The sequence below is a fragment of the Piliocolobus tephrosceles genome, chromosome 6 (assembly GCF_002776525.5).
Source record: "Piliocolobus tephrosceles isolate RC106 chromosome 6, ASM277652v3, whole genome shotgun sequence".
Classification (NCBI taxonomy): domain Eukaryota; kingdom Metazoa; phylum Chordata; class Mammalia; order Primates; family Cercopithecidae; genus Piliocolobus; species Piliocolobus tephrosceles.
This window is the reverse complement of record NC_045439.1, coordinates 111,160,672-111,172,963: the sequence shown is the minus strand read 5'-3', so window position 1 is coordinate 111,172,963 and position 12,292 is coordinate 111,160,672. Positions and strand designations below refer to the sequence as shown.

The 12,292-nt window shown below is 38.0% G+C and overlaps 1 protein-coding gene across 2 annotated transcripts in view; it reads right to left on the bottom strand.

Annotated features, from left to right (window-relative positions):
- Nucleotides 1-208: 208 nt before the first annotated feature.
- Nucleotides 209-12,292, bottom strand: part of RAB27A (RAB27A, member RAS oncogene family) — an 86,788-nt gene continuing 74,704 nt past the window's right edge. For both annotated transcript variants that reach the window (XM_023228578.2, XM_023228579.1), the window contains exon 7: nt 209-1,538. In XM_023228578.2, coding sequence (XP_023084346.1) covers nt 1,340-1,538 — 199 coding nt within the window. In that variant the 3' untranslated portion in view covers nt 209-1,339. The remainder of the gene's footprint in view (nt 1,539-12,292) is intronic.

Genomic DNA, 12,292 nt, shown 5'->3' with positions numbered 1-12,292 from the left:
AATAAGGGAGGATTCACATATTTTTCTTTTCCTGTCTGCATACTTGATATTTTGTTTTTTGTTTTTTATGTGGGTGTGCAGCTAACAGGATTTAGCAGCATTCTCAGCCCTGGGGGCACTTTGGCAATACAGCAGAATACATGACCTTGGCAAGACCCAGCAAGCACAGTAAATACTCATGAGCTCTATGAAAAATATAGCTACAGAATACTTCATTTTTCTTTTATTGAAATACAGTACAAATGTAACTGCTTCAATATGAACTTCTATCTTCCACCAAATAGCAAATAGGCATCTTATGTAATTAAAAACTAATTACTTCAATTCCACCAATGGAAAAGCAAAACAAGTCGCAAATTTCAACAATTCAGAGCCTGCTGGTAAAGACAGAGATGAGTAATTTATAAGCTAATTAAGCTGCAGCCTGAGGATGCCAGATCAACATTATAAATATGAAGAAAAAGAAACTAAATATTTACTCATCACAAATAATTCGGCATAAGCACCAGCTGTGTTCAGATGTGGCCAGCACATAGGCCAAGTATAAATGTACAATCACAGTGAACTAAAGTCATAAAATCTAGTTCCCTGACCCTTCAGTCAACCATTCAGAGCAATGGGAATATAGCAGGGAGCCAGAAGTCCCACTTTGGTTGCTCATAATACATTAAGCCACGCTGCCCCACCCTAATCCCTTTCCCACCAACAAAAAAGTCACCGTGAATGTACAATTGGTCAATCCAGTTTATCCAAGGTCTATAGATATGTCCATGATTCGTCTTATATTCATGTTAAATAGAATGCTTACATAAAATTAATACTCAAAGACATTGAGCTGATGTGCATGTATATTCTTATTTAACACTCAAGTGGCTTTAATGGGATTTTAGAAAGTCACCTATGACATGAGGCTTTATTTAAATCTGGATTGAAGACTGTGGCAGTTTTATGATTGCATGTAAGATCTTAAATGTAAGACTCTGGGCCTACCTACATTGAGGCAGGTGACAGTACCCTCATTCATTCTACATAATAAATACACTCTTCTGTGACTGCAAAATTCTAAATCCTTGAATGATTTACTATAATAGGCTAAGGCTTTATAAGGCACTTTTGGCTCTGAAATATTTCTCCTAACTCTCAGGCTAAATCTTAAAGAAATATTTCAAAGCTGCAACAAATTAATTTTAAACCCAGATGCTTTATTGGTAGGTCTAATGGGGATGGTGAGAAGCAATTTGTACACAATGCCCATTAATCTCTCGCTGTGCCATGTATCAATCATAGAGAAGATCCCAGGCATGGGCCACCTCAACTACTATGTCGCTTACTTGACCTCTCAACAGCCACATGCCCCTTTCTCCTTTTCTTCACTTAACTGATCCATAGAGGCATGACCATTTGATCGCACCACTCCTTCAGGAATCCAGGACTTGTCCACACACCGTTCCATTCGCTTCATTATCAGGTCCAGAAGCATCTCAATTGCTTGGCTTATGTTTGTCCCATTGGCAGCACTAGTTTCAAAGTAGGGGATTCTGGAAGACAGAGACAACTCAGGTAACAACATGTGGAGGGAAAGGACAGTGACCTTTGCTCTTGATAATTCAAATTAGAGAATCGATAGAATACAGATATACAAGGTGACAAACATTTTACCACCCCAGAATACATTAAAAAGTGAAAAAGACAATAAAATACTCATACTGCATTTCTAGTAGATATGCAAAACTGGAAATTTTAGACTCTTCAAAATATCAATTTTCGGCTGGGCACAGTGGCTCAAGCCTCCCAGCACTCTGAGTGGCTCAGGTGGGCAGATCACCCGAGGTCAGGAGTTCAAGACCAGCCTGGCCAACATGGGGAAACCCCATCTCTACAAAAAATACAAAATTAGTCAGGAATGGTGGCATATACCTGTAATCCCAGCTACTGGGGAGGCTGAGGTTCCAGAATCACTTGAACCCGGGAGGCAGAGGTTGCAGTGAGTCAATATTGCTCCAGCGTGGGCAATAGAGTTAGACTGCCTCAAAAAAAAAAAAAGCAATTTTCATTTTTTTAAAGGAGCATATTTATGCAATATATATTTTGGTAATATATATTGATTTACTATAAAAAGATTCATAAAAAGATATAAAGTAGGGGATTCTGGAAGACAGAGACAGAATTAAATCTTTTTTTATTTAAGTTGTTGGAGGGTTTTTTGTTTGTTTTGAGACAGAATCTCTGTCACCCAGGCTGCAGTGCAGTAGCACGATCTCAGCCCCCAGGCGACTTCACAAGCATCGATCCTCCCACCTCAGCTTTCCCAGTAGCTGGGACCACTGGTGCACACCACCATGCCCGGCTAATTACTGTATTTTTTTGTAGAGACAGGGTTTTACCATGTTGCCCAGGCTGGTTTTGACTCCTGAGCTCAAGCTGCCCACCTGCCTCGGCCTCCAAAGTGCTGGGACTACAGGTGTGAGCCACTGCACCCAGCCTAGTTGTAAGAATTTAAAACTTGATTCTTGGTATGAAAGCTGTTTAAATTCCTCTATGTGAAAAGTAAAACTTGAAAACTGTTAGAAGAAAAATAAGAGACTATCTTTTTGACATTGAGATAAGAAAGGATTTCTAAATATAGCCACAAAAGCTCAAACCACAGAGAAAAACTTTGATAATCTTGACAATGTTAAAATTTAAAACTTTGGTGCCACAACATATATCATAAGCAAAGCTAAAAGATGAGCGACGGGCCAAAATATATGATATTTCATATAACTTGCAAATGGGTTAGCATCTGAAAAAATAATTCCTCAAATGAATTAAAGTAATAAACAAGATAATACGAAATAGACTAAGGATATGCACAGGAAATTCAAAGAAATTACATTTATGAAAAAATGTTCAACCTTACCCAAAATAAGGGAAATGCACATTAAAATAATGGTATGTTAACTCACACCCATCAGATTGGCAAAAATATAAAAATTTCCCAATATCAAGTATTGCCAAGGAGAAGAAAGAGGAACATGCATTTACTGCTGATGTAAGTATAAATTGTTATAACTACTTTGGAAAATAAGATGGTAATATCTGGTAAAACTGAAACATGCATGCACTATGACCCAGCAACAGCCCTTCTGGGTATACACGTAAAGCAAAGCCAAGGCATGCTGATGGGCAGGAAGTGAGTTACAGGGATACCTGAGACATCAGCAGTCCCTCAGTCCTTAGGGCAACTGAGAAGGTCTTAGGGCAGCCAGAGTCCCTCAACCAGTCTCCTCCAACCTTGAGCAGCCTTATCTATTTATCCCAATGAGCTGCACAAATATTATCATTTTCTGCAGGTGTCATGCTATGAAAAAGATTGAGAAACCCTGTCCTAGAGCAGCACTATCCAACACAACTTCCCACAATGACAGGAACTTTCCATATCTGTGTCATCCAGTACAATAACTACTAGCCACATGTAGCTATTGAACACTTGAAATGTGGCTAACGCAACCAAAAATGTGACTTTTTTTTTTTTTTTTTTTGAGACAGGGTCTCATTCTGTCACCCAGGCTGGAGTGCGGTGGTGCAGTCTCAGCTCACTGCAACCTCTGCCTCCCAGGTTCAAGTGATTCTCGTGCCTCAGCCTCCCAAGTAGCTGTGAATACAGGCACATACCACCACTCCCAGCTAATTTTACCATGTTGACCAGGCTGGTCTCAAACTCCTGACCTGAAGTGATCTGTCTGCCTCCCCTCCCGAAGTTCTGAAATAACAGGCGTGAGCTACCACACCTGGCCAAAAAACCTGAACTTTTAATTTTAACTTAAATAGCTACATGTGACTAGTGGCTATCATACTGGATAGCACAGCCCTAGAGAAGCTCTCATGTATGTACACATGGCATCATCTAATGGAATAGATACTGCAGAACTATTTGTAATAGGGAAAAAATTAAATGTCCATCAATAAGTGCATGAATAGTGATATTTTTGTACAATGAGTTACACAATGCTTAAACTGTATCAACTTGGCAAAAATTAAATGCTGAATTAAAAAAACAACTTGTATGATACAAGATCATTTGTGTAAAGAACACAAAATAATTACACATCATTATAAAAACATCTATGTAGTAAAAGTATAACTTCTTGGACTAGAAATATATAATTTTGATAGCTTTTAGCTAAAAGTAACAGAAAATTGTGGCTCAAATTGGCATGAATCACAAGTAGCAATTTGTTGTCATGCATAATGAACACAGACCTAGAGTTTGCAGTGTTAATTTGGTTGCTGAACAGTAGAAACAAAGAACCTAGATTCATCTCATCCTTCTGTTCTGCCATCCTCCACATGTCACCTTTGTCCACAGTCTCCCTTCATGACCCCAGAAGTTAAAACATTCCCGGCATCACATCTCAACACACCAAAGTTCCAAGAATAAAAGGACTCTCTTCCTCTGTGTGCCTCCCTCAGGAAAGAGGAAATCTTTCCAGAAGTCCCTGGCAGACTTTCCCTCATGTCTCATTGGTCAAAACTGTATCACATGCCAATGCCTAAACCAAACTCTGGCGAGAGGAATGGTACACCCCATCACTGGCTTAAACCAGTGTGCCTGGACTGGGGGCTGGCACCTGCCTCTCTTAAGTAGGATGTCCTCTAGAAGCAGAGTAGATAGCTAAAGGAAATTGGGATTCTATAAAGAAAGGCATGAATATTGTCTAGGCAACCAACAACATCTGCTATAGGAAGTAAAAATAGTGTGGTTCGCTCTGAGGAGGTAGGAAGGAGAATGGAATCAGCAAGGAATTTTATAAGGATCTTCAATTGTATCTCTAAGAAAACTTTATTTTTTATTTATGCATAATATCGTTTCAGAGTCAATATGATCATTTAATACACTGATATAATTTGTAAAGATTAGTATACTTGGGGTAGCCATAATCTTAAATATTTGTCTTTTCACATAGAATGATTTAAATTTTTCTCTCCTAACTATTTCAAGATGTACAATAGATTGTTGTAAACTACAGTCACTCGACTGGTCCATCTAACAGTACATCTTATTTCTTCTATCAAACCATATATTTGTACCTATTAATCAACCTCTCTTCATCCTCCACTCCCTCCTACCCTTCCTGGCCTCTGGTTTTCACCAATCTACTCTCTATCTTCATGCGATCCACCTTCGTATGAGTAAGAACATGCAACATTTGTCTTTCTGTGTTTGGCGATTTCACTTAACATAATGATCTACAGTTCCATCTAAGCTGCTGCAAATGACAGGATTTCATTCTTTTTATGGTGGAATAATACTCCATTTTATATATATAAACCATATTTTATTTATCCATTCATCCATTGATGGGTACTTAGATTGATTACGTATCTTAGCTATTGTGGATAGTGCTGCAATAAACATCGGAGTACAGATAGCAAACATCTTTTTGATATATCTGATATATATCCATATATGTCTTTTGGAGATATATATACATATATCTCCAAAAGTAAATAGAGCTTACATAAAACTTATAAGAAAATTTCCACTAATATATATACACATATATACATATATACATACACATGTATATATACATACACATATATATACATACACATATGTATTAGTGGAATTGCTGGATCATATGGTAGTTCTATTTTTAGTTTTTTTTTTTTTTTAAATCCATACTGTTCTTCATAGTGCTTATACTAATTTACTTTCCCACCAACGATGTACAAGTGTTCACCCTTCTCTGCATCCTCACCAGCATCCACTAGTGCCTGTATTTGGGTTTTTTTTTTTTTTTTTTTGGGGGGGGGGGGGGGGTGGGGATTACTGCCTACATTTTGGATAAAAGTCATATTAACTGGATGAGATGTTATCTCATGGCGGGGGATTACTGCCTACATTTTGGATAAAAGTCATATTAACTGAATGAGATGTTATTTCATTGTAGTTTTGATTTGCCTTTCTCTGAGTAGTGATGTCAAGCATTTTTTCATACACCTGATTGCCATTTGCAGATCTTCTTTTGAGAAATGTGTATTCAGATCTTTTGCCTATTTTTAAAACAGATTATTGGTTTTTGCTATTGAGGTATTTGAGCTCCTTTTATATTCTGGTTATTAATCCCTCATCAGATGGGTAGTTTGCAAATATTTTCTCCCATTCTGTGAGCTGTGTCTTCATTTTGTTGTTTCCTTTGCTGTGCAGAAGCTTTTTAGCTTGATATAAATCCCATCTATCTAGTCTTGTGTTGGTTGCCTGTGTTTTGTGGTCTTATACAAAAAGTTTTTGTCCAGACCAATGACCTGGAGTGTTTCCCAAATGTTTTCTTCCAGTAGTTGCATAGTTTCAAGTCCAATATTTAAGTTTTTAATTCATTTTGAGTTGATTTTATATATGGTGAGAGATAGGGGTCTAGTTACATTGTTTTGCATGTGGATATCCAGTTTTCCCAGCATCATTTATTGAAGAGAATGTCCTTCCCCATTGTTCTTGGCACTGTTGTCCAAGATGAGTTATCTGTAAAGGTATGGATTTATATCCAGGTTCTCTGTTCTGTTCCATTGGTCTATGTGTCTGTTTTATGCCAGTACCTGATTTGGTTACCATAGCTTTGTTGTAAACTTTGAAGTCAAGTAGCATGATGTCTCCAGCTTTGTGCTTTTTTCCTCAGGATTGTTTCAGTTATTAAGGGTCTTTTGTGATTCCGTATAAATTTTAGGATTTTTTTCGGTATTTGTGAAGATATTATTGGTATTTTGATAGGGATTGCATTGAGTCAGTAAATTGCTTTGGGAAGTGTTATTTTAACAATGTTAATTATTCCAGTCCATAAGCATGGAGTATTTTTCCATTTTTGGTGTCCTCTTCCATTTCTCTCATCTGTATTTTATAGTTTTCCTTATATAGATGCTTCACTTCTTTTGGTTAAATTGATTTCTAGGTATTTTACATTCTTTGTAGCTATTGTAAATGAGATTGTTTTCTTGGTTTCTTTTTCGGATTGTTCCCTGTTGGTGTATATGAATGCTAATGATTTTTGTATGTTGATTTTGTATCCTACAACTTTACTGAATTCATTGATCAGTTCTGGTTTTTTTTAGTGTAATCTTTAGGTTAGAAAAACATTCTTAAAGCAAGCCTGTGGCAAGGAAGGCCCAGAAAAGTTAAGCGGTCTGATCAATGTCATTCAGTTAATAAATGACAGAGAAGCAAGCAGGCTCTTCCTGTTTTCCTATACAGCTCCTCATATACTATACTACATCTTGTAAAACAAAATAGGAAATGTCTTCTCAGTGTTTAGTTCATAGATTACTGATTTCCAAAACTACTAACTATAAGAAAAAGAAAATTGGGTGGATTCAAATTTTGCAACATGCTATTTTATTAAATGAGTTTTCTGGACTACAACTATTTCTTTTTTTTTTTTTTTTTTTTTTTAGCTTTTCCCCCTTTTCTGCTTCAGGGATTTCTCCTATATTCTCTTCAGAATGTTCTGGTTTGCCTGAATTGAAACAAGTTGATACATATGAGTCATTTAAAATGGAAGAAAATAATAACAAAAATTATTTCTTGAGCTACCCAGTACAATGTGTCTTACATGCATGATGCACTAAATATAACCACTACTGTATTCAGGAACACAATATTCCCATTTCACAAATGATTAAGGCTGAGAAAGATGAAAGGAACTTGCCCAATTCACAATGCTACAAAGTAGTGGAGTTAGGATATGGGTCCGCAGCTAATTCCAGTGCAGCCATCTTAACCATAGGTTCTACTGATTCCAAACTAGTATGAGGGCTTTCAAAACAAATAAATTTTATGCACCACACAAGAAAAAATCGCTGGCTTTAGGGAGTAATCAGAGGTCACTGGCCATGTTTATCAAAGGCTTTGCCACTTACCAACTCCAGACTATATTTCTGGACATACACTTGAAGACATTCTGAATTTTACAGCATCAAGAGCATCAAATCTTTTTTTTTTTTTTTTTTTTTTTGAGAGAGAGTCTCACTCTATGGCCCAGGCTGGAGTGCAGTGGCATCATCTTGGCTCACTGCAAGCTCCGCCTCCTGGGTTCACGCCATTCTCCTGCCTCTGCCTCCCGAGTAGCTGGGACTACAGGCGCCCACCACCTTGCCTGGCTAATTTTTTGTAATTTTAGTAGAAACGGGGTTTCACCCTGTTAGCCAGGATCTTGATCTGCTGACCTCGTGATCTACCTGCCTCGGCCTCCCAAAGTGCTGGGATTACAGGCGTGAGCCACCGCGCCCGGCCCATCAAATCTTAAGTATACATTTGTTTTGTTATCCAGAGACCTGTGGTACAAGTGTAATTTTTAAATAACTCACAAAGCATTGCTTCAAAACTGTATGGCTGTTTTTCACATAATCTTGAGAAATCAGTCTTCTTGTCGAAGTCATCCTTTATACATTTGAGATGGTCTTTGCAACAGGATTAATCGCCTGACAAATTCATCTTGCTTTTCAATAAAGCCATGGAAGTCGTGATACCATTGTATTTCCTTCAACTGTTGACTTCATTGCGACCATTTGTGAGGAATCTAACCAAAATGCTCTTGGATATCAAAACAACAAAGCAAAGTTATTTTATCATCTCAGGGAGTCCTGCAGTTGAATTCAGTAAAATTAGAACTTTAAAGTCCTCCACGATTACTTTTCTTAAAGAATGTTTTTGTTTTTCTGTATTCTCATAGCGTGTTAACAACTACATCAGTGACTCTGATTACAATTTACTTTACTCTTTTATTCTTTCTTGGCCAGTAACAGCTTCTATATGAGAGCTTGGTAAGGTTTTCTTTTTTAACTGCTTAATGCTTTTACAGATCTTTTCAGAACTCTTTCACTTCTGACGTTACTAAGAAGCATATTTCGATCAGGGGTTCCCAATCCCCAGGCCATAGACTGGTACCAATCCATGGCCTGTTAGGAACCAGGCCACACAGCAGGAGGTAAGCAGGGGGCCAGGGAGCAAGCCAAGTTTCATCTGTATTTACAGCTGCTCGCCATTACTCGCATTACCACCTGAGCTCTGTCTCCTGTCAGATTAGCAGCATCATTAGATTCTCATAGGAGCACAAGCCATATTGTGAACTGCACATGTGAAGGATCTAGGTTGTACTCTCCTATGAGAATCTAATGCCTGATAATCTGTCACTGTCTCCTATCACCCCCAGATGGGACTGTCCAGTTGCAGGAAAACAAGCTCAGAGCTCCCACTGATTCTACATTATGGTGAGCCGTATAATTATTTCATTATATATTGTAATGTAATAATAATAGAAATAAAGTGCACAATAAATGTACTATGTTTGAATCATTCCAAACCACCCTCACCTCCACTGGTCCATGGAAAGATTATCTTCCACGAAACTGGTTCCCGGTGCCAAAAAGGTTGGGGACCACTGATTTAGAGGCTATACGTGTAGGGACATTAGGCTATTTTTCCATTATGATTCCTCAGTAATGCTGTCTTATTATTTGGTAACTTCCTCCAGGAGGTGAAAAGGCCTTGCAACTGAATCTCTGCAATTCTCTGTTTTAGGACAGCTATTAAAAACTGGGTGAGCAACTATCACCTCATTTGAGTGTTTATCCACCCACCTGTGAGTTCTGCAAGGCAGAGTTGCTCCACTAACTCTACCACGCTCATCTTCTATTATCCTTTTATTTGCTGACTCTAAAATATCTTAATCAGAAAAAAGTTTGTTGGGAAAAATGACATGGTCTTAGCAGTTTTTAAACTTCCTGCTTGCCTCTTACTTACTCTCAATCTTTTTTCCTCCATCTTCATCTATCACCTTGCCCACAAAATGAAGATAATGCATCTCTGTCCCCCACTAGTCACAGGTAATATTTCATTAACAACTTGAAGTGGCAATCATTTGTGACTGGAGTCAATATGTGTTTATTTTCAAGAATCTATAATATTATTGAGCTAAAATCCTGGGGACAGTTTGTGATGCCATTGCTACAAGAATAGAATTTTAGAATGAGACTTTTCAAAATGTAAATAGTTACATTTTCTTCATTATGATCTTTCTCAATTATATCCATTAAAAATCAGTTAATGTCCACAGAACATTTCTTATACTTAAGGAGAGGGCTTGACCATTCTATCACCTTTCAGAAACACATTACATGAAAAAGCAGTTGAAAACTCGAATCTCCCCCAACAGAATAAATTGGAAATATTTTAAAAAGTAGTTGAACAGTAAACTTTTTTAAAATATTAAATCACAATAATGTATACTTCATTTTAAAAATTCTCTCAAAATCAGTTATAAATATCTTTCCAACTCCGGGGTCTACAGCCTCATTTGATTCCTTAATTTTCCTCCACGGCTCTTAAAAATTACCTCACCGTCATTTTTGAGGAATAAATGAGAAAACATAGTTGAAAGTACTTTAAAAACTATAAAACCTATGCATGGAAGTTATCGACAGCATGAATCAATGGTTAAGAGTTATAACCTCAGGCTGGGCATGGTGGCTCACGCCTGTAATCCCAGCACTTTGCGAGGCTGAGGCGGGTGGATCACCTGAGGTCAGGAGTTCAAGACCAGAAACCCCGTCTCTACTAAAAATACAAAAATTAGCCAGGCATGGTGGCAGGTGCCTGTAATCCCAGCTACTCAGGAGGCTGAGGCAGGAGAATCACTTTTAACCCAGGAGGCAGAGGTTGCAGCGAGCTGAGATCGTGCCATTGCACTCCAGCCTGGGCAACAGAGGGAGACTCCATCTCAAAAAAAAATATATATATATATATATATATCTGGAGTCATGCTGCCTGGATTCAAATCCTAGTACTATATCTTACCAACTGTGATTCTGACAAAAGTTTAACCTCTGTGCCTCCGCTGCTTCATCTGTAATACCAAATAACATCAGTGTCTTCTTGTAAGGATTAAATGAGTTAATATTTAAAGCACTTAGATCAGACCCTGACACATAGTACAAACAATAAATGTTTCCTATTTCCAACACAGAATTGGGTTAGGTGATAAAAGCTTATTTGTAATTATGTTGTTTAAAACTCAGAACACAGCCAGGCACAGTGGCTCACACCTATAAAACCTGGCATTTGAGAGGCTGAGGCAGGCGGATCACCTGAGGTCAGGAGTTCGAGACCAGCCTGGCCAACATGGTGAAACCCTGTCTCTACTAAAAATACAAAAATTAGGTGGGCATGGTGGCGTGTGCATGTAGTCCCAGCTACTAGGGAGGCTGAGACAGGAGGATCTCTTGAACCCAGGAGGCAGAGGTTGCAGTGAGCTGAGATGGTGCCACTGTAGTCCAGCCTGAGCAACAGAGGGAGACTCTGTCTCAGAAAAGAAAAACAAAAACTCAGAATACATCATCCCAAAAATGCAATGTTACTAGCAACATGGTAAACATTAAATTCTCAGTCTGTGTGTTATGTGAAATAAAAATAAATTTGCAGACTAACCAAGAACATTGGTTTAATCCACAATGTAGTTGATCTATAAAATCCATAATACTGCTCTAATTCTGGTACCTGGGACCATGCCTCCCTACATCAGAGATGCTGCACTCAGACCCGTCCGGGCCAAAGTGCTTCATGCCCCAAAGCATTTGCCTCCCTCACTCCTCATCAAACTCCTCACTTTCCAAGCAATCTTCATTAAATGCTGGAAGAAAATGGATCTTACTCTACTGATTAATACTGAGGTCTAAATGATGCTTCTAGCAGAGCTGTGAGCTACTGTCTACTGTTTATTAACTTAAGCAAATATTTAATTGGTATAATTTCAAGGTATAAGAGTTCTAACTTTTCAAGTTACTCATGCTAAAAGATGCACAATATTAACAAGACATAGTTTAGATTTGTAACTCCAAATTCAAGTAACAAACTTCTTTCAATTAAAAGTATTATTTTCTTGCCATTTGTAAACCTCTAGGTCATGGGACCAGGAGTCAGGTTAACAACTTTAAAATCTTTAGACTAATCATTCAGAGTTTTTTGAGCAATTTGACACAGTAAGATTTTCATTTCTACAGGAATAAGTGAATAGAGTTCACTCTCAGCACTGTGCCAGAGTAGTATTGAGCTAGAATCTCATCTAGCAAACTAGATGAGAGCCATAGAAAAGACCCTGAATTAAGACTTTCTTTCCATAAGAAAATCATGTTACAGGCTGGATGCGGTGGCTCACCTGTAATCCCAGCACTTTGGGAGGCCGAGATGGGTGGATCACTTGAGGCCAAAAGTTGAAGATCAACCTGGCTAACATGGTGAAACCCCATCTTTACTAAAAAAAAA